General features: G+C 55.3%; 2 protein-coding genes across 2 annotated transcripts in view; both read left to right on the top strand.

The window, feature by feature from the left end:
- Nucleotides 1-22,891, top strand: part of LOC147086661 (uncharacterized) — a 730,919-nt gene that overhangs the window by 5,150 nt on the left and 702,878 nt on the right. The gene's annotated exons all lie outside the window — the stretch shown is intronic.
- tmem187 (transmembrane protein 187) lies at nt 6,003-7,719 on the top strand. The gene has a single exon (XM_085978799.1). The coding sequence runs from the start codon at nt 6,216-6,218 to the stop codon at nt 6,993-6,995; it is 780 nt and encodes a 259-aa protein (XP_085834925.1). The 5' UTR covers nt 6,003-6,215; the 3' UTR covers nt 6,996-7,719.

Raw genomic sequence — 22,891 nt, 5'->3', positions numbered from 1 at the left:
GGCGCATGGGAACACCACCACCTCCAAGTTCCCCTCCGAGTCACACACCATCCTGACTTGGAAATATATCGGCCGTTCCTTCGTCGCTGGGTCAAAATCCTGGAACTCCCTCCCTAACAGCGCTGTGGGAGCACCTTCACCACACGGACTGCAGCGGTTCAAGGAGGCGGCTCACCACCACCTTCTCAAGGGCAACTAGGGATGGGCAATAAATGCCGGGCCTTGCCAACGACGCCCACATCCCGTGAACAAATATATAAAATAAAACAGTGGCCCCCATTTCTGGCCCACTGTGGCCCATCAGACCACACGCCAAGATGCTGGAGGGCTCTCCTACCGCGCCCCGATTACAGCTGCCATCACGAGGAGCCGCTAACGTCCGCAGGGCACTGACCGCTGGCGAGCCTTGCCCTACACGCTCCCGTGCCACTGCAACCCGCCAGCTGCTCAGTAACGCTCCCTTGTTCCTGCAAGGTAGTACACCTTGTACGATCTACACTATGAATGGAATGTACATCAATATCTTTTGAACAATGACAATAAAGGGACTCCGCAACATGCACTCGCCATTCACGAACATTATTTATTATTTAAATTTTTTTTAAAAGCTGGTGTGAGGCCAGGAGCGTTTCAGAAGAAAAATTCACAACGTCCTGCTGCACAGTGACGGGAGAGATGTTTCCCGTGGAGAGGAGGGCAGCTGGACCCCCATCACCGCAGTCCCCTCCCTTACTCGTTGGGCAGGATTTTCATTGGGCCGTGGAGGCGGGATTGGAAGCGTGTGGGGGGCTTAAAATCGCGAAATCGGTGGGGGCACGAACCCATCCCGCCCCCAACGTGCCTCCATGCCAGTTTCAAAGGAGGCGGATACCCGACCCGCGCTGGGACCAGCCTCCCCGAGGCGGGAAGGGGATTAGTGCCAATTAACTGCCTGTTAACAGGCAGTTTTTAGCCTAATCCCTATTTTTATCCCTGAAGTGCGGGATTCCCGACGGCTCCAAACCACGCCAAGTTAGCGAGGCGGACCGTCGGGGTGAAGGGCTTGGAGGGGTCGAGATGTCCGGTGTTCAGGCGAGTGATGGGTGCATGAGTGCAGAGGTAAGTGTGTTTGGTGTGTGTAAAGTGTTTAAAGAAGTTTTACTTACCTTTACTTACCTTTACCGCCTTCCTTCCCTCAGGTCTCGGGAGTCCCTCATCTCACCGACACAGAAAGCAGAATGGCCGCCAGCTGTCAAAAGTTGCAGCATTCAGCTTTCTGTTCCGGGGAGATCTCTAAATCAGCCTGAGAGGAAGGAATTAACTTAGTGTACAGATTGTCAGTGTTTGACAGCTTCAAACAGCTGTGAAACGCTGATATTTCATCTGTCAAAAGCTCTTGACAGATGAAATGTCAATCTGTGACCTCACCTGTTGCCGGGTGGCCCTTAATTGGCCTGCTGGGCCCGCTGGGCGAGCTCAACAAGGTCAATCAAGGGAAAATCGCGTGGGTTGGCCACAACTCAATGGAGGCGGGACTACAACCCCGAAAGTTGTAGTCCCGCCTCCTACACGCCTCCAGTATCAAAATCCAGCCGGCGACCCGCTTGCCACCATCGGTGTACAGCGCTGGCTAGGATTGCTCGACAACCCACGATTCTTCCCTCTCACCGTCGGGCGAGTGGAGCTCAGTCTGTGTCTGCTTACCTTGTCCAGCGACACAAAGTAAACTTAGAGTATTTACAGCACAGAAACAGGCCATTCGGCCCAACTGCTCCGTGCCGGTGTTCCTGCCCCACGCCAGCCTCCTCCCAGCCCTCTTCATCTCACCCCATCACCATCTCCTTCTATTCCTTTCTCCCTCCTGTGTTTATCCAGCTTCCCCTTAAATGCATCTCTGCTCTTCACCTCAACCACTCAACCGTGAGAGAAACGAGGCATGAATCTCCTTCCCGAAGAAAGGAATAAATGGGTCTTTTTCCGAGTAGCAAGCAGTGACTAGTGGGGTACCGCAGGGATCGGTCCTTGGACCCCAGCTATTCACAATATATATTAATGATCTAGACGAGGGAACTAGATGTAATATCTCCAAATTTGCAGACGACACAAAGCTGGGTGGGCGTGTGTGCTGTGAGGAGGATGCCGAGAAACTCCAGGATGATTTGGACAGGTTGGGTGATTGGGCAGAAGCATGGCAGATGCAATATAACGTGGATAAATGTGAGGTTATCCACTTTGGTGGCAAAAACAGGAAGGCAGATTATCTGAATGGCAATAGATTGGGAGAAGGGGAAGTGCAACGAGACCTGGGTGTCCTTGTGCACGAGTCGCTGAAGGTAAGCATGCAGGTGCAGCAGGCGGTTAAGAAGGCAAATGGTATGTTGGCCTTCACAGCGAGAGGATTCGAGTACAGGAACAAGGATGTCTTGCTGCAGTTGTACAGGGCCTTGGTGAGACCACACCTTGAGTATTGTGTGCCGTTTTGGTCGCCTAATCTAAGGAATGATGATCTTGCCATGGAGGGAGTGCAGCAAAGATTCACCAGGCTGATACCTGGGATGGCAGGAATGACGTATGAGGAGAGATTGGGTCGATTGGGCTTATACTCGCTGGAGTTTAGAAGAATGAGAGGGGATCTCATTGAAACTTATAAAATTCTAACAGGACTAGACAGACTAGATGCAGGAAGGATGTTCACGATGGTCGGGGAGTCCAGAACCAGGGGTCACAGTCTAAGGATAAGGGGTAAGCCATTGAGGACTGAGATGAGGAGGAATTTCTTCACCCAGAGAGTGGTGAACCTGTGGAATTCTCTACCACAGAAGGCAGTTGAGGCCAATTCATTAAATATATTCAAGAAGGAGTTAGATACATTTCTTAAGGCTAAAGGGATCAAGGGGTATGGGGAGAAAGCAGGGACAGGGTACTGAATTTGGATGATCAGCCATGATCGCATTGAATGGCGGAGCAGGCTCGAGGGGCCGAATGGCCTACTCCTGCTCCTATCTTCTATCTTTCTATGTTTGCCATAGAGGGAGTGCAGCGAAGGTTCACCAGACAGGTTCCTGGGATGGCAGGACTGTCGATATGAGGAGAGATTGGGTCGACTAGACCTGTATTCACTAGAGTTTAGAAGAATGAGAGGGGATCTCATTGAAACGTATAACATTCTGACAGGGCTAGACAGACTGGATGCAGGGAGGGTGTTTCCCCTGGCTGGGGGGTGTCTAGAACGGGGGGGTCACAGTCTCAGGATACGGGGTAGAACATTTAGATCTGAGATGAGGAGAAATGTCTTCACTCAGAGGGTGGGTGAACCTGTGGAATTCTCTACCACAGAAGGCTGTGGAGGCCAAGTCACTGAATATATTTAAGAAGGAGATAGATAGATTTCTAGACACAAGGCATCAAGGGGTATGGGGAGAGAGCGGGAATATGGTATTGAGATAGAGGATCAGCCCTGATCATATTGAATGGCGGAGCAGGCTCGAAGGGCCGACTCCTGCTCCTATTTTTCTATGAATTGAGAGAGAGGGGAGGGAGCGAAGGCAAAGCAAGCATGATTGAGTAAGGGAAAGAGTGGGGAAAGTGAGGACTTGCAGCTTGAAGACCCTTTATCATGTTGTTGAAAGATCTTCACACAATGAAATACCCGAGTGATTCGTGGCTGGGTCAATCTTGTACCGAACACCCTCAGCTCACGGACGGCAGAGGTCCAAGGGGACGCCCGACCACCACCTCCTCAGGGTAGTGAGGCCTCGACAGCGGCTCCGAGAATGAATATCTATATACATAAAACAGTATGTCTCTCTGTCTCTCTGTCTGTCTCTCTGTCTGTCTGTCTCTCTGTCTGTCCGGCTATACAATCAAAAGTTATAGAGCGTACCTACACATATGTTATATCAAAAGAAAGCTTATCATTAGGGGACTCTCGTAGGTGTATTTACTTTTTCATCACACAAAAATTGTTATGACAATATACAAAAAAGGCTCAAAAATCCTACCTGTCATTAGCGTTGACTGACGTGCTGCTTGACCAATCCTACAGTTCACTCACCTGATGGTTGACCAATCAGTGCGTCACGGGCAGGTCCTAATCCTCCAGTCTCCCTAAACTTCGCCGCCATTTTTTCCATCCCCACAGGGACAGCAGCAGCAAAACAAACCCCCACATTCCGGCTCCCGATCCCGCCCCGCCGGAGCGGCAGGTAAGTTGGGCTCACTCGGGCCGTGCCTCGCAACCGCTCGGCCCGACACACACAGCGGTCGGCCGTCAGCCGCGCCATCCGCGGGGGAGCTCAGCTCGGGTCCGTCTCGGCCCGACAGCCCGGCCGTGCCTCAACCGCTAGGCCCCGCACGGCCGCTATCACAACGGCACCGGGCCTCAGGTGCTAGGCAGGGAGAGGGGAGGGAGGGAGAGGACAGCACAGGGAGACGAGGAGAGGGACAGAGAGGGGGGACACACAGGGGGACAGAGACCGCGCGGCCCAAAATTGCCCTGGCAACGCCGGGCTCCCCTGCTAGTTTATTAATGTAAGAAGGGGGGGGGAATAAATCTGGACGGGACTGCTCTTTGTCCTGTGGCCTCCACGGATACGCGTGCCGGCCGGCCGCGGGTCGGGGAGAGGGCCCGGCCTGGCATCGCGCAGTGAGGACGGGCACCGGCCGGGGCAAAGGTGTGAGAGGGCGGCCGCCGCCCGTATCCCCCGCTGCGAGTCAGGGAGGGGAGGAACACTAGAAATTTAAAAAACATTCAAATGAAATGAAGCAGCGAAGGGGTCTTGTAATGGGAAGGGGAAAAAAAACCCTCTTCTGATTGACATCGAGCGTACAGCACAGGAACAGGCCATTCGGCCCATCTGGTCCGTGCCGGTGTTCCTGCTCCACACCAGCCTCCTCCCGCCCCTCTTCATCTCACCCCATCACCATATCCTTCTATTCCTTTCTCCCTCCTGTGTTTATCCAGCTTCCCCTTAAAGGCATCTCCGCTATTTGCCTCGACCACTCCCTGTGGTTGAGGAGAGATTGGGTCGATTGGGCTTATACTCACTGGAGTTTAGAAGAATGAGAGGGGATCTCATTGAAACTTATAAAATTCTAACAGGACTGGACAGACTAGATGCAGGAAGGATGTTCCCGATGGCGGGGGAGTCCAGAACCAGGGGTCACAGTCTAAGGATAAGGGGTAAGCCATTTAGGACAGAGATGAGGAGGAATTTCTTCACCCAGAGAGTGGTGAACCTGTGGAATTCTCTACCACACAAGGCAGTTGAGGCCAATTCATTAAATATATTCAAGGAGGAGTTAGATATATTTCTTAAGGCTAAAGGGATCAAGGGATATGGGGAGAAGGCAGGGACCGGGTGCTGAATTTGGATGATCAGCCATGATCGCATCGAATGGCGGAGCAGGCTCGAGGGGCCGAATGGCCGACTCCTGCTCCTATCTTCTATGTTTCTATGTAGCGAGTTCCACATTCTCACCACTCTCTGGGGAAAGAAGTTTCTCCTGGTTAGCACTGTTGCCTCACAGCGCCAGGGACCCGGGTTCGAATCCGGCCTCGGGTGACTGTCTGTGTGGAGTTTGCGCATTCTCCCCGTGTTTGCGTGGGTTTTCTCCGGGTGCTCCGGTTTCCTCCCACAGTCCAAAGATGTGCGGGTTAGGTTGATTGGCTATGATAAATTGACCCTTAGTGTTAGGGGGATTAAATATGTGGGGTTACGGGGATAGGGTGGGCTATGTGTCGGTGTAGGGGTTACGGGGATCGGGTGGGATATGTGTCGGTGCAGGCTCGATGGGCCGAAATGGCCTCTATCTGCACTGTGGGGTTTCTGTGATTCTGTGAATTCCCGATTGGATCTATTGGTGACTTTCTTATATTGATGGCCCCTAGTTCTGGTCTCCCCCCACACGACTGGAAACATCTTCTCTACGTGTACCTTTCCTAATTTTATCGACCTCTCTCAGGTCTCCCCCCCCCCGCCTCAGCCTTCTCTTTTCGAGAAAAAAGAGCCCCCGGCCTGTTCCGCCTTTCAGTAACCTCTCGGTTCTGGGATCACTCTAAGGGTGGGTAGACTGTAATTCAGTGCAAGACGGAGTTGCTTTAAGAGCGGAAGAGGGCGGTAATCTGACCCCTTGGCATCAATCCCACAGTTCTGTTGCAATTGAATGTTAAACCAGCACCCACAGCGGAAGGAAGGAAGGTCGAAAGCTTGAAGCAGCTGATCCCGCTCCTCGAGATGACAGAGGCTAAGAGAAGGGCCTTGCAGCACGTCCTCCTGATTTACGGCCTGTGCATCGCCGCGATCGCCACCGGCCTGTTCGATGAGGTTTGCGCCGAGCTGGGCTACGAGCACTATGCCGAGCAGCCGGTGCCTTGGCTGCCCCGCTTCCTCGCCATGCCGTGCAACTCGCTGGTCAACCTGGGCTACATCGCGGTCGGAGTCCACTGGCTGCGCAAGAAGCCGGCGGCGGGAGATGGCTATCACAAGGACGCGTTGGCCTGGATGGCGCTGGGCTACGGGCCCGTGCAGTGGGCCCGGATGGCCAGACAGAACCAGCGCTCGGCCGTGCTCGACCAGTGGATCACGCTGCCCATCTTCGCCTGGGTGCCGGTGTGGGCGGCCCACCTCCTCGGGGCGCCCGGCCCGGCCGGCCTCCTCCCCCTCGCCGCCGAGGCTGCCTCGCTGGCCAGCTACGGCCTGGCGCTGGCCCACTGCCGGGGCTTCGAGCTGGCGCTGGGCTGCCACGTGCTGGCGGCCGTGATGGCCGGGCTGGCGGCTCAGTCCCAGCTGGGCGACAGGGCCTCGCGCCGGCACCTGGCGCTGGCCGTGGCCTCCTGCGCCGGTTTCGTCGGCCTGAAGATGCTGGACCAGCCCCTGGACGAGTGGGGCCTCCTCCCTGGGCGGCTCTCCGGTCACTTCTGCTCAAAGATCTGCGACGCTCTGCAATTCCACTACAGCTTCCGCTTCCTGGAACAGCTATCCCTGCGGAAGCGCCCGAGCCGCACACGACAATAAGTTCAACACATTTCGACCATCGCCTACGACAGCAGCAACAACGTGCATTTATCCAGCACCTATAATGTCGTAAAACGTCCCAGGAGCGTAAATCAAACAAAAATTTGACACCGAGCAACATAAGCCGATATTAGGGACAGTGGCCAAAAGCTGGGTCAATGAGGTCGGTTTTAAGGAACGTCTTAAAGGCGGAGAGGTTTAGGGAGGGAATTCCAGAGCTTAGGACCCAGCGCGGTCGCCAGTGGTGGAGTGATGGAAATCAAGGAGGATGCTCAAGAGGCCAGGATTGGAGGAGCGCAGAGATCTCTGAGGAAATGTAGAGAGGACTTGTATTAAAGAACTTTGTATTTACAGCACAGAAACAGGCCACTTCCGCCCGACTGGTCCGTGCCAGTGTTTATGCTCCACATGAGCCTCCTCCCACCCCTACTTCATCCCCCCTCGATCAGCAGATCCTTCTATTCCTTCACCTCGACCACTCCCTGTGGTAGCGAGTTCCACACTCTCCCCACTCTCTCGGTAAAGAAGTTTCTCCTGAATTCCCGATTGGATTTATTAGTGACAGTCTTCTAATAATGGCAACCCATTATGGCTGTGGAACCCGTACCCCAGGGAGAGTCAGTGTCTGTGGAACCCGTACCCCAGTGAGAGTCAGTGTGTGTGGAACCCGTACCCCAGTGAGAGTCAGTGTCTGTGGAACCCGTACCCCAGTGAGAGTCAGTGTCTGTGGGACCCGTACCCCAGTCAGAGTCAGTGTCTGTGGAACCCATACCCCAGTGAGAGTCAGTGTGTGTGGAACCCGTACCCCAGTGAGAGTCAGTGTCTGTGGAACCCGTACCCCAGTCAGAGTCAGTGTCTGTGGAACCCATACCCCAGTGAGAGTCAGTGTCTGTGGAACCCGTACCCCAGAGAGAGTCAGTGTCTGTGGAACCCGTACCCCAGTGAGAGTCGGTGTCTGTGGAACCCGTACCCCAGTGAGAAGTCGGTGTCTGTGGAACCCGTACCCCAGTGAGGGTCAGTGTGTGTGGGACCCGTACCCCAGGGAGAGTCAGTGTCTGTGGGACCAGTACCCCAGTGAGAGTCAGTGTCTGTGGAACCCGTACCCCAGGGAGAGTCAGTGTGTATGGAACCCGTACCCCAGTGAGGGTCAGTGCGTGTGGGACCCGTACCCCAGTGAGAGTCAGTGTCTGTGGAACCTGTACCCCAGTGAGAGTCAGTGTGTGTGGGACCCGTACCCCAGTGAGAGTCAGTGTGTGTGGAACCCGTACCCCAGTGAGAGTCAGTGTCTGTGGGACCAGTACCCCAGTGAGAGTCAGTGTGTGTGGGACCCGTACCCCAGTGAGAGTCAGTGTCTGTGGAACCCGTACCCCAGGGAGAGTCAGTGTGTGTGGGACCCATACCCCAGTGAGAGTCAGTGTGTGTGGAACCCGTACCCCAGTGAGAGTCAGTGTCTGTGGGACCCGTACCCCAGTGAGAGTCAGTGTGTGTGGAACCCGTACCCCAGTGAGAGTCAGTGTGTGTGGAACCCGTACCCCAGTGAGAGTCAGTGTGTGTGGAACCCGTACCCCAGTGAGAGTCAGTGTCTGTGGGACCCGTACCCCAGTGAGAGTCAGTGTGTGTGGAACCCGTACCCCAGTGAGAGTCAGTGTGTGTGGAACCCATACCCCAGTGAGAGTCAGTGTCTGTGGAACCCGTACCCCAGTGAGAGTCAGTGTGTGTGGAAACCGTACCCCAGTGAGAGTCAGTGCCTGTGGAACCCGTACCCCAGTGAGAGTCAGTGTCTGTGGAACCCGTACCCCAGTGAGAGTCAGTGTCTGTGGAACCCGTACCCCAGTGAGAGTCAGTGTCTGTGGGACCCGTACCCCAGTGAGAGTCAGTGTCTGTGGAACCCGTACCCCAGTGAGAGTCAGTGTCTGTGGAACCCGTACCCCAGTGAGAGTCAGTGTGTGTGGAACCCGTACCCCAGTGAGAGTCAGTGTCTGTGGGACTGTACCCCAGTGAGAGTCAGTGTCTGTGGAACCCGTACCCCAGTGAGAGTCAGTGTCTGTGGAACACGTACCCCAGTGAGAGTCAGTGTCTGTGGAACCCGTACCCCAGTGAGAGTCAGTGACTGTGGAACCCGTACCCAAGGGAGAGTCAGTGTCTGTGGAACCCGTACCCCAGTGAGAGTCAGTGTCTGTGGAACCCGTACCCCAGTGAGAGTCAGTGTCTGTGGAACCCGTACCCCAGTGAGAGTCAGTGTGTGTGGAACCCGTACCCCAGTGAGAGTCAGTGTCGGTGGGACCCGTACCCGAGTGAGAGTCAGTGTGTGTGGAACCCGTACCCCAGTGAGAGTCAGTGTGTGTGGAACCCGTACCCCAGTGAGAGTCAGTGTCTGTGGAACACGTACCCCAGTGAGAGTCAGTGTCTGTGGGACCCGTACCCCAGTGAGAGTCAGTGTGTGTGGAACCTGTACCCCAGTGAGAGTCAGTGTCTGTGGAACACGTACCCCAGTGAGAGTCAGTGTGTGTGGGACCCATACCCCAGTGAGAGTCAGTGTGTGTGGAACCCGTACCCCAGTGAGAATCAGTGCCTGTGGAACCCGTACCCCAGTGAGAGTCAGTGTCTGTGGGATCCGTACCCCAGTGAGAGTCACTGTGTGTGGGACCCGTACCCCAGTGAGAGTCAGTGTCTGTGGAACCCGTACCCCAGTGAGAGTCAGTGTCTGTGGAACCCGTACCCCAGTGAGAGTCAGTGTGTGTGGAACCCGTACCCCAGTGAGAGTTAGTGTCTGTGGAACCCGTACCCCAGTGAGAATCAGTGCCTGTGGAACCCGTACCCCAGTGAGAGTCAGTGTCTGTGGAACCCGTACCCCAGTGAGAGTCGGTGTCTGTGGAACCCGTACCCCAGTGAGAGTCAGTGTCTATGGAACCCGTACCCCAGTGAGAGTCAGTGTCTGTGGAACCCGTACCCCAGTGAGAATCAGTGCCTGTGGAACCCGTACCCCAGTGAGAGTCAGTGTCTGTGGAACCCGTACCCCAGTGGGAGTCAGTGTCTGTGGAACCCGTACCCCAGTGAGAGTCACTGTGTGTGGGACCCGTACCCCAGTGAGAGTCAGTGTCTGTGGAACCCGTACCCCAGTGAGAGTCAGTGTCTGTGGAACCCGTACCCCAGTGAGAGTCAGTGTGTGTGGAACCCGTACCCCAGTGAGAGTCAGTGTCTGTGGAACACGTACCCCAGTGAGAGTCAGTGTCTGTGGGACCCGTACCCCAGTGAGAGTCAGTGTGTGTGGGACCCATACCCCAGTGAGAGTCAGTGTGTGTGGAACCCGTACCCCAGTGAGAATCAGTGCCTGTGGAACCCGTACCCCAGTGAGAGTCAGTGTCTGTGGGACCCGTACCCCAGTGAGAGTCACTGTGTGTGGGACCCGTACCCCAGTGAGAGTCAGTGTCTGTGGAACCCGTACCCCAGTGAGAGTCAGTGTCTGTGGAACCCGTACCCCAGTGAGAGTCAGTGTGTGTGGAACCCGTACCCCAGTGAGAGTTAGTGTCTGTGGAACCCGTACCCCAGTGAGAATCAGTGCCTGTGGAACCCGTACCCCAGTGAGAGTCAGTGTCTGTGGAACCCGTACCCCAGTGAGAGTCGGTGTCTGTGGAACCCGTACCCCAGTGAGAGTCAGTGTCTATGGAACCCGTACCCCAGTGAGAGTCAGTGTCTGTGGAACCCGTACCCCAGTGAGAATCAGTGCCTGTGGAACCCGTACCCCAGTGAGAGTCAGTGTCTGTGGAACCCGTACCCCAGTGGGAGTCAGTGTCTGTGGAACCCGTACCCCAGTGAGAGTCACTGTGTGTGGGACCCGTACCCCAGTGAGAGTCAGTGTCTGTGGAACCCGTACCCCAGTGAGAGTCAGTGTCTGTGGAACCCGTACCCCAGTGAGAGTCAGTGTGTGTGGAACCCGTACCCCAGTGAGAGTCAGTGTCTGTGGAACACGTACCCCAGTGAGAGTCAGTGTCTGTGGGACCCGTACCCCAGTGAGAGTCAGTGTGTGTGGAACCTGTACCCCAGTGAGAGTCAGTGTCTGTGGAACACGTACCCCAGTGAGAGTCAGTGTGTGTGGGACCCATACCCCAGTGAGAGTCAGTGTGTGTGGAACCCGTACCCCAGTGAGAATCAGTGCCTGTGGAACCCGTACCCCAGTGAGGGTCAGTGTCTGTGGGACCCGTACCCCAGTGAGAGTCACTGTGTGTGGGACCCGTACCCCAGTGAGAGTCAGTGTCTGTGGAACCCGTACCCCAGTGAGAGTCAGTGTCTGTGGAACCCGTACCCCACTGAGAGTCAGTGTGTGTGGAACCCGTACCCCAGTGAGAGTTAGTGTCTGTGGAACCCGTACCCCAGTGAGAATCAGTGCCTGTGGAACCCGTACCCCAGTGAGAGTCAGTGTCTGTGGAACCCATACCCCAGTGAGAGTCGGTGTCTGTGGAACCCGTACCCCAGTGAGAGTCAGTGTCTATGGAACCCGTACCCCAGTGAGAGTCAGTGTCTGTGGAACCCGTACCCCAGTGAGAATCAGTGCCTGTGGAACCCGTACCCCAGTGAGAGTCAGTGTCTGTGGAACCCGTACCCCAGTGGGAGTCAGTGTCTGTGGAACCCGTACCCCAGTGAGAGTCACTGTGTGTGGGACCCGTACCCCAGTGAGAGTCAGTGTCTGTGGAACCCGTACCCCAGTGAGAGTCAGTGTCTGTGGAACCCGTACCCCAGTGAGAGTCAGTGTCTGTGGAACCCGTACCCCAGTGAGAGTCAGTGTCTGTGGAACCCGTACCCCAGTGAGAGTCAGTGTCTGTGGAACCCGTACCCCAGTGAGAATCAGTGCCTGTGGAACCCGTACACCAGTGAGAGTCAGTGACTGTGGCACCCGTACCCCATTGAGAGTCAGTGTCTGTGGCACCCGTACCCCAGTGAGAGTCAGTGACTGTGGCACCCGTACCCCAGTGAGAGTCAGTGTGTGTGGCACCCGTACCCCAGTGAGAGTCAGTGTCTGTGGGACCCGTACCCCAGTGAGAGTCAGTGTCTGTGGGACCCGTACCCCAGTGAGAGTCAGTGTGTGTGGAACCCGTACCCCAGTGAGAGTCAGTGTCTGTGGGACCCGTACCCCAGTGAGAGTCAGTGTCTGTGGGACCCATACCCCGGGGAGTGCCGGTGTCTGTGGAACCCGTACCCCAGTGAGAGTCAGTGTCTGTGGAACCCGTACCCCAGTGAGAGTCAGTGTCTCTGGGACCCATACCCCAGTGAGTGTCAGTGTCTGTGGAACCCGTACCCCAGTGAGAGTCAGTGTCTGTGGAACCCATACCCCAGTGAGAGTCAGTGTCTATGGAACCTGTACCCCAGTGAGAGTCAGTGTCTGTGGGACCCATTCCCCGGGGAGTGCCGGTGTCTGTGGAACCCGTACCCCAGTGAGAGTCAGTGTCTGTGGCACCCGTACCCCAGTGAGAGTCAGTGTGTGTGGAACCTGTACCCCAGTGAGAGTCAGTGTGTGTGGAACCCGTACCCCAGTGAGTGTCAGTGTCTGTGGAACCCGTACCCCAGTGAGAGTCAGTGTCTGTGGAACCCGTACCCCAGTGAGAGTTAGTGTCTGTGGGACCCGTACCCCAGTGAGAGTCAGTGTGTGTGGGACCCGTACCCCAGAGAGAGTCAGTGTCTGTGGGACCCGTACCCCAGTGAGGGTCAGTGTGTGTGGGACCCGTAACCCAGTGAGAGTCAGTGTCTGTGTGACCCGTACCCCAGTGAGGGTCAGTGTGTGTGAGACCCGTACCCCAGTGAGAGTCAGTGTGTGTGGGACCCGTACCCCAGTGAGAGTCAGTGTGTGTGGGACCCGTACCCCAGTGAGAGTCAGTGTCTGTGGGACCCGTACCCCAGTGAGAGTCAGTATGTGTGGAACCCGTACCCCAGTGAGAGTCAGTGTCTGTGGAACCCATACCCCAGGGAGAGTCAGTGTCTGTGGAACCCATACCCCAGTGAGAGCCAGTGTCTGTGGAACCCGTACCCCAGTGAGAGTCAGTGTGTGTGGAACCCGTACCCCAGTGAGAGTCAGTGTCTGTGGGACCCGTACCCCAGTGAGAGTCAGTGTGTGTGGGACCCGTACCCCAGTGAGAGTCAGTGTGTGTGGAACCCGTACCCCAGTGAGAATCAGTGTGTGTGGAACCCGTACCCCAGTGAGAGTCAGTGTCTGTGGGACCCGTACCCCGGGGAGTGTCGGTGTCTACAGGATGGGAACTGCAGGGATTGACGATCTCTGTTATTTGGTTAATGCTCTTTTAACCTTCTGGTCATTCCATTCGAACTGTGCAAACCCTCGTTAACCCAAGTGAATAAACAGTAACTCTTGATAAAGTAAAGCATTTGTTCTGATTGTTAACTGTAATCCATGATGTAGTTACAAGCACAGTTTCCCAAGACGATTGACTGATTGCTGCGTATGGGGCCGGCCCTGAATCGGGACACGCGCTGACCCCTGCTTCGAGGGCGAGTATTGATCTAAATATGGGACGGCACCCACTGCTTGAATTGCATCCCGCATGGTCGCCAGAGTCCAGTTAGATTGTTTCCACTCAGGGCATTGCGAGAAGCTGAGCTGAGCAGAGGCCCAGCCTCTCCAGACAGAGAGGGAGGACCAAGGGGGCGGAGGAAAGAGGGGAGATTGGATATAGACAGCGAGAGAGAGACAGCGAGAGAAAGAGACAGAACGAGAGACACAGAGAGAGAGACAGACAGAGTGAGAGAGAGACAGACAGAGAGAGAGAGAGACAGAGCGAGAGACACAGAGAGACAGAGGGAGAGACAGTGACAGAGAGAGATAGAGAGCCACACACACACAGATAGAGACATGGAGAGGCAGGTTACAGAGATGGGGAAGGGGGGCCAGGCCATGGAGGGGTTTGACATCAGAACTAGGAGCAGGAGTGGGCCATTCGGCCCCTCGAGCTTGCTCCGCCATTCAATAAGATCACGGCTGATCTTCGACCTCAACTCCACTTTCCCGCCCGATCCCCAGATTCCCCTAGAGTCCAAAAATCTCTCGATCTCAGCCTTGAATATACTCAACGACTGAGCCTCCACTGGGGTAGAGATACAGAGTGGGGGAGAGAGAGACACGGAGAGAGAGAACGAGAACTCGCCACCCTCCTTGCTGTGACCACGAGTTATACTGGCCAGGAAAGGCCCATGTTCAAACCTCAGCCTACAGCTGGTGGGCTTTGGTGTGGCCGAGCGGAGGCCTGGGGAGGGCGGGGGGTGGGTTCACCAGCCTGAGTCCTCTCGGCCGGCCGAGGCACGGGGCTGAAGGTGAGGGAGCCCCAAGACAAAGAGCGGGGCCTCCGAAGGAGACAGAAAAACTCTATAAAGTTTCCAAGAACAACCTATATTTATCCGGCGCCTTTAATGTAGTAAAATGCTTCACAGGAGTGTAACCAGACACCGAGCCACAAGGAGATATTAGGGATGACCTAAGAAAATTACTAGGCACTTGGTCAAAGCGTTAATCAACTGTTTTACAACATGGAGGTCTAGCTGTGTCCTTCACTAGTTCCTGTTAAGAATGTCCTGAGCAAGCTGGGCCCGTGCCCGAGTGTTTATACTCTCCCTGGACAGCGCCACCCGCAGGTCGCTCAGTATTATTTCATGAATGACTGATTCACGTCAAGGGACGGGCGACCAAAAGCTGGGTCAAAGAGGTCAGTTTTAAGCAGCGTCTTAAAGGAGGAGAGAGAGAGGCGGAGAGGTTTAGGGAGGGAATTCCAGAGCTTGGGGGCCCAGGCGGCTGAAGGCGCGGCCGCCAATGGCGGAGCGATGGAAATCGGGGGGGGGGGGGATGCGCGAGAGGCCAGAATTGGGGGAGCGCGGAGATCTCGGAGGGTTGTAGAGGCTGGAGGAGGTTACAGAGATAGAGAGAGGGGAGAGGAGGGCCACGGAGGGATTTCAATTGAGGCTGCCCTTAATGTCTCAGTGGATGAATGCACCGCCCCCTACGCACCGGGACGGTTTAATCGACGGGTTCCGCTAATGATCTCAGCCAAGGTAGGCGCACGACAATTGGACAGGATTGAGGCTTGGCGATGATGCTTCCCTGTGTTGAATAGCCTGCTGACCCCCACCATCTGGGTTTATTGTAGCTCCACCAGCAGGGCACAGGTTCCCAATCCCTGTCACCTGTCGGACGAGTTGTGGCCATGGAAATTCATGCACAGCAAGATCCCACTAACAGCAATGTGATAATGACCAGATCATCTGTTGTTAGTGATGTTGGTTAAGGGATAAATATTGGCCCCAGGACACCGGGGAGAACTCCCCCCTGCTCTTCTTCCAATAGTGGCCGTGGTACATCTACCAGAGAGGGCAGAAGGGGCCTCGGTTCAATGTCTCATCCAAAAGACGGCACCTCCGACAGTGCGGCGCTCCCTCAGTACTGCCCCTCCGACAGTGCGGCGCTCCCTCAGTACTGCCCCTCCGACAGTGCGGCGCTCCCTCAGTACTGCCCCTCCGACAGTGCGGCGCTCCCTCAGTACCGCCCCTCCGACAGTGCGGCGCTCCCTCAGTACTGCCCCTCCGACAGTGCAACGCTCCCGCAGTACTGCCCCTCCGACAGTGCAATGCTCCCTCAGTACTGCCTCTCCGACAGTGCGGCGCTCCCTCAGTACTGCCTCTCCGACAGTGCAACGCTCCCTCAGTACCGCCCCTCCGACAGTGCGGCGCTCCCTCAGTACCGCCCCTCCGACAGTGCGGCGCTCCCTCAGTACTGCCCCTCCGACAGTGTGGCGCTCCCTCAGTACTACCCCTCCGACAGTGCGGCGCTCCCTCAGTACTACCCCTCCGACAGTGCGGCGCTCCCTCAGTACTACCCCTCCGACAGTGTGGCGCTCCCTCAGTACTGCCCCTCCGACAGTGCGGCGCTCCCTCAGTACTGCCCCTCCGACAGTGCGGCGCTCCCTCAGTACTACCCCTCCGACAGTGTGGCGCTCCCTCAGTACTGCCCCTCCGACAGTGCGGCGCTCCCTCAGTACTGCCCCTCCGACAGTGCAACGCTCCCTCAGTACTGCCCCTCCGACAGTGCAATGCTCCCTCAGTACTGCCTCTCCGACAGTGCAACGCTCCCTCAGTATTGCCCCTCCGACAGTGCAATGCTCCCTCAGTATTGCCCCTTCGACAGTGCAACGCTCCCGCAGTACTGCCCCTCCGACAGTGCAATGCTCCCTCAGTACTGCCTCTCCGACAGTGCAATGCTCCCTCAGTACTGCCTCTCCGACAGTGCAACGCTCCCGCAGTACTGCCTCTCCGACAGTGCGGCGCTCCCTCAGTACTGCCTCTCCGACAGTGCGGCGCTCTCTCAGTATCGCCCCTTCGACAGTGCAACGCTCCCTCAGTACTGCCCCTCCGACAGTGCGGCACTCCCTCAGTACTGCCTCTCCGACAGTGCAACGCTCCCGCAGTACTGCCTCTCCGACAGTGCGGCGCTCCCTCAGTACTGCCTCTCCGACAGTGCAACGCTCCCTCAGTACTGCCCCTCCGACAGTGCGGCGCTCCCTCAGTACTGCCCCTCCGACAGTGCGGCGCTCCCTCAGTACCGCCCCTCCGACAGTGCAACGCTCCCTCAGTACTGCCCCTCCGACAGTGCGGCGCTCCCTCAGTACTGCCCCTCCGACAGTGCGACGCTCCCTCAGTACTGCCTCTCCGACAGTGCAACGCTCCCTCAGTACTGCCCCTCCGACAGTGCGGCGCTCTCTCAGTATCGCCCCTTCGACAGTGCAACGCTCCCTCAGCACTGCCCCTCCGACAGTGCGACGCTTCCTCAGTACTGCCGCTCCGACAGTGCGGCGCTCCCTCAGTACAGCCCCTCCGACAGTGCAACGCTCCCTCAGCACTGCCCCTCCGACAGTGCAACGCTCCCTCAGCACTGCCCCTCCGACAGTGCAACGCTCCCTCAGTACTGCCGCTCCGACAGTGCGGCGCTCCCTCAGTACAGCCCCTCCGACAGTGCGGCGCTCCCTCAGTACTGCCCCTCCGACAGTGCGGCGCTCCCTCAGTACTGCCCCTCCGACAGTGCGGCGCTCCCTCAGTACTGCCCCTCCGACAGTGCGGCGCTCCCTCAGTACTGCCCCTCCGACAGTGCGGCGCTTCCTCAGTACTGCCCCTCTGACAGTGCGGCGCTCCCTCAGTACCGCCCCTCCGACAGTGCGGCGCTCCCTCAGTACTGCCCCTCCGACAGTGCGGCGCTCCCTCAGTACCGCCCCTCCGACAGTGCGGCGCTCCCTCAGTACTGCCCTTCCGACAGTGCGGCGCTCCCTCAGTACTGCCCTTCTGACAGTGCGGCTCTCCCTCACTACTGCCCCTCTGACAGTGCAATGCTCCCTCAGTACTGCCCCTCCGACAGTGCGGAGCTCCCTCAGTACTGCCCCTCCGACAGTGCGGCGCTCCCTCAGTACTGCCCCTCCGACAATGCGGCGCTCCCTCAGTACCGCCCCTCCGACAGTGCGGCACTCCCTCAGTACCGCCCCTCCGACAGTGCGGCACTCCCTCAGTACCGCCCCTCCGACAGTGCGGCGCTCCCTCAGCACCGTCCCTCCGACAGTGCGGCTCTCCCTCAGTACTGCCCCTCCGACAGTGCGGCTCTCCCTCAGTACTGCACTGGGAAGCGCTGACCTGGATTATGGGCTCGTGATAAATATAATAAGTAAAAGAATAAATTAAAGGGCTTTCACTGACCACAGTCCCGACCCCGGTTAGTGGATCACGTCCTTACAACGAGTTTGATGCACAGGGGGAAAAACATGCACAGAGGTGACTTTTGAAAGAACTTTGCAATATCGAAGGAGATCTCCTCGGAGAACTTGAATTCTTACTGTCTGGGTGAGGGCTGGGTGGGGGGTCTCGCTCCCGTCCTTCCCCCTCGGGTGCTGTCCCGCGCAGCCTGCTCTCTGGCACTGTCAAGGATGGAGCTGGAGCCCATCGTCTTCTGTCTGTCTGTCTGTCTGCCCTGCCTGTCTGGGGAGGAAGCCACACCACTCACTGGCTGCCTCCACGTGTGCTCTTCATCAGCTGTGTGAGACTGACAGGAAACATGCCGAGTCCCGCGAGATCTGCCTGCTCGACAACCTTCCCCTCCCTCCCCTTCCCTCTGCTTAAAGCAACAATGCCCCCACACACAATGCCAGGCTTCCGACCGGCACTGACAGCCCATTCAATATCGATCCCCGGACAGAAATTCAAGACTTTCCCCGTCAATATTTCCGCTGGGATTCGCACCCCCCCGGTACCTCACCCAGGTGCCCGATCTGCAGTGTCTGAGTGAACTGAATAGACTGGCACAGCACAGGAGGAGGAAGCCATTCGGCCCATCGTGCCTGTGCCGGCTCTTTGAACGAGCTCTCCAATTAGTCCCACTCCCCCCCCTGCTCTTTCCCCACAGCCCGGCAAAATTATCCCCTTCAAGTATTTCTCCAATTCCCCCTTTTGAAAGTTACTATTGAATCTGCTCCCACCGCCCTTTCAGGCAGCGCGTTCCAGATCACAACAACTCGCTGAGTAAAAAACATTCTCCTCATCTCCCCCTCTGGTTCTTTTACCGATTATCTTCAATCTGTGTCCTCTGGTTACCGACCCTCCTGACACTGGAAACAGTTTCTCCTTATTTACTCCATCAAAACCTGTCATGATTTTGAACACCTCGATTAAATCTCCCCTTAACCTTCTCTGCTCTAAGGAGAACAACCCCAGCTTCTCCAGTCTCTCCACATCGCTGAAGTCCCTCATCCCTGGTACCATTCTGGTCAATCTCCCCTTAACCTTCTCTGCTCTAAGGAGAACAACCCCAGCTTCTCCAGTCTCTCCACATCACTGAAGTCCCTCATCCCTGGTACCATTCTGGTCAATCTCCCCTTAACCTTCTCTGCTCTAAGGAGAACAATCCCAGCTTCTCCAGTCTCTCCACATCACTGAAGTCCCTCATCCCTGGTACCATTCTGGTCAATCTCCCCTTAACCTTCTCTGCTCTAAGGAGAACAATCCCAGCTCCTCCAGTCTCTCCACGTAACTGAAGTCCCTCATCCCTGGTACCATTCTGGTCAATCTCCCCTTAACCTTCTCTGCTCTAAGGAGAACAATCCCAGCTCCTCCAGTCTCTCCACGTAACTGAAGTCCCTCATCCCTGGTACCATTCTGGTCAATCTCCCCTTAACCTTCTCTGCTCTAAGGAGAACAATCCCAGCTTCTCCAGTCTCCCCACATCACTGAAGTCCCTCATCCCTGGTACCATTCTGGTCAATCTCCCCTTAACCTTCTCTGCTCTAAGGAGAACAATCCCAGCTCCTCCAGTCTCTCCACATCACTGAAGTCCCTCATCCCTGGTACCATTCTGGTCAATCTCCCCTTAACCTTCTCTGCTCTAAGGAGAACAATCCCAGCTTCTCCAGTCTCCCCACATCACTGAAGTCCCTCATCCCTGGTACCATTCTGGTCAATCTCCCCTTAACCTTCTCTGCTCTAAGGAGAACAATCCCAGCTCCTCCAGTCTCTCCACGTAACTGAAGTCCCTCATCCCTGGTACCATTCTGGTCAATCTCCCCTTAACCTTCTCTGCTCTAAGGAGAACAACCCCAGCTTCTCCAGTCTCTCCACATCACTGAAGTCCCTCATCCCTGGTACCATTCTGGTCAATCTCCCCTTAACCTTCTCTGCTCTAAGGAGAACAATCCCAGCTTCTCCAGTCTCTCCACGTAACTGAAGTCCCTCATCCCTGGTACCATTCTGGTCAAACCACTCTGCACCCTCTCCAAGGCCTTGACATCCTTCCTAAAGTGAGGTGCCCAGAATAGGACACAATACTCCAACTGGGGCCAGACCAGTGATTTAAGTCTTCGTAGGTTATTCGACTGTGATCGGCATCACAGCCAAAGCCTGGTCCTGTCCCTACCCTTACGTCCGCACGATCGTGCTCGCTCCAGCAGGGAGGCAGCGGGTTACTGATCAGGGGGCGGGAGCCTTGGCTGATTCCCCATCCCCCCACCCAACGCGGTGGGGGGGGGGTGGTGGGCGCGAGGGGTAATCCTAGAGCCCTCACCACTTTCTCTTCAACCCACCCCACCTCCCCCACCTCACGCATTACTCGAAGTGAGGAAGCAGCCAGGCGAACTGCTCCAGGATTCTGACCTGTCACTGACCACGAGGAGATAGTGCGGAGTGAAATAAAGACAGACTCACTGACATGAATCTAGTCATTCATGCGGAAATGACTTATGTAATAATACTGGCCGGCCTGCGGGTGGCGCTGTCCAGGGAGAGTATAAATACTCGGGCACGGGCCCAGCTTGCTCAGGACATTCTTTAACAGGAACTAGTGAAGGACACAACTAGACCTCCATGTTGTAAAACAGTTGATTAAAGCTTTGTTTAACGCTTAGACCAAGTGCCTAGTAGTTTTCTTAGGTCACTCGTGTTCCTCCAGCGCCTTTCCCCACCTCAGGACATCCCAAAGCGCTTCACAGCCAATGAACCACTTTTTTTGAAGTGTGGTCACTGTTGTGATGTCGGAAACGCAGCAGCCAATTTGCGCACAGGAAGCTCCCACAAACAACAATGTGATAATTACGTAGAATCTACAGCACAGAAACAGGCCATTCGGCCCATCTGGTCTGTGCCTGTGTTTATGCTCCACACGAGCCTCCTCCCGCCCCTCTTCATCTCAGCCCATCAGCAGATCCTTCTACATATGAACATAAGAAGTAGGAGCAGGAGTAGGCCATACGGCCCCTCGGGCCTGCTCCGCCATTCAATAGGATCATGGCTGATCCGAATCTAGACTCACATCCACTTCCCTGCCCTCTCCCCGTAACCCCTAATTCCCTTATCTGCTAGGAAACTGTCTATCTCTGTTTTAAATTTATTTAATGTTGCAGCTTCCACAGCTCTCTGGGGTAGCAAATTCCATAGATTGACTACCCTCTGAGTGAAGAAGTTTCTCCTCATCTCAGTTTTGAAAGGGCAGCCCCTTATTCTAAGATTATGCCCCCTAGTTCTAGTCTCACCCATCAGTGGAAACATCCTCACCGCATCCACCCGATCAAGCCCCCTCACAATCTTATATGTTTCGATAAGATCGCCTCTCATTCTTCTGAACTCCAATGAGTAGAGGCCCAACCTACTCAACCTTTCCTCATACGTCAACCCCCTCATCTCCGGAATCAACCGAGTGAACCTTCTCTGAACTGCCTCAAGAGCAAGTATATCTTTTCTTAAATATGGAAACCAAAACTGCACGCAGTATTCCAGGTGTAGCCTCACCAATACCCTGTATAACTGCAGCAAGACTTCCCTGTTTTTATACTCCATCCCCCTAGCAATAAAAGCCAAGATTCCATTGGCCTTCCTGATCACCTGCTGTACCTGCATACTAACCTTCTGTGTTTCATGCACCAGGACCCCCAGATCCCTTTGTACTGTAGTACTTTGCAGTTTCTCTCCATTTAGATAATAACTTGCTCTTTGATTTTTTTCTGCCAAAGTGCATAACCTCACACTTTCCAACATTATATTGCATCTGCCAAATCTCTGCCCACTCACTTAGCCTGTCTATGTCCTTTTGCAGGTTTTTTATGTCCTCCTCACTCATTGCTTTCCCTCCCATCTTTGTATTCCTTTCTCCCTCGTGTGTTTATCCAGCCTCCCCTTAAATGTATCTCCGCTATTCACCTCAACCACTCCCTGTGGCAGCGAGTTCCACATTCTCACCACTCTCTGGGGAAAGAAGTTTCTCCTGAATTCCCCATTGGATTTATTAGTGACTGTCTTCTATTGACGGTCCCTAGTTCTGATCTCCCCACAAGTGTAAACATCATCTCTAAGTCTACCCTATCGAACCCCTTCATAATCTTAAAGGCCTCTATCATGTCACCCCTCAGCCTTCCCTCTTCTAATTACCAGAAAATCTATTTCTTTGTGATGTTGGTTGAGGGATAAATATTGGCCCCAGGGTACCGGGGAGAACTCCCCCCTGCTCTTCCAATAGTGGCCGTGGGATCACACACACACACTCTCACACACACACTCTCACACCCACACAATCTCGCTCTCTCTCACTCTCTCTCACACACACTCTCTCACTCACACTCTCTCTCACACACACTCTCTCTCTTACACACTCTCTCTCACACAATCACACACACACACACTCTCACATTCTCTCACACTCTCACACTCTCTCGCTCACTCTCTCTCTCTCTCACACACACACTCTCACACACACTCTCTCTCACACTCTCTCACACACACTCTCTCTCACACACTCTCTCACACACACACTCTCTCTCACACACACACACTCTCTCACACACTCACACACACTCTCTCACACACACTCTCTCTCACACACACTCTCTCTCACACACACTCGCTCACTCTCTCTCTCTCTCACACACACTCTCACACACACTCTCTCACACACTCACACACACTCTCTCACACACACTCTCTCTCACACACACTCTCTCTCACACACACTCTCTCACACTCTCTCACACACACACTCTCTCACACACTCACACACACTCTCACACTCTCTCACACACACTCTCTCTCACACTCTCTCACACACACTCTCTCTCACACACACACTCTCTCTCACACACTCTCTCACACACACACACACTCTCTCTCTCTCACACACTCTCTCACACACTCTCTCTCTCACACACTCTCTCTCACTCTCTCACACACTCTCTCGCTCTCTCTCTCTCTCTCTCACACACTCTCTCTCTCTCTCACACTCTCTCTCACACACTCTCTCACACACTCTCTCTCTCACACACTCTCGCTCACTCTCTCTCTCACACTCTCTCACTCTCTCACACATTCTCTCTCTCTCACACATACTCTCT

The sequence above is a fragment of the Somniosus microcephalus genome, unplaced genomic scaffold (assembly GCF_052327205.1).
Source record: "Somniosus microcephalus isolate GS21.2 unplaced genomic scaffold, FLI_Smic_1.0 unresolved_chr7, whole genome shotgun sequence".
Classification (NCBI taxonomy): domain Eukaryota; kingdom Metazoa; phylum Chordata; class Chondrichthyes; order Squaliformes; family Somniosidae; genus Somniosus; species Somniosus microcephalus.
Note: the sequence above shows the minus strand (reverse complement) of the source record. Positions and strands in the feature narration are given on the sequence as shown.

Bases quoted from the DNA above. Each gene is read 5' to 3' on its own strand.
- tmem187 (XM_085978799.1), top strand. From the start codon at position 6,216: ATGACAGAGGCTAAGAGAAGGGCCTTGCAGCACGTCCTCCTGATTTAC.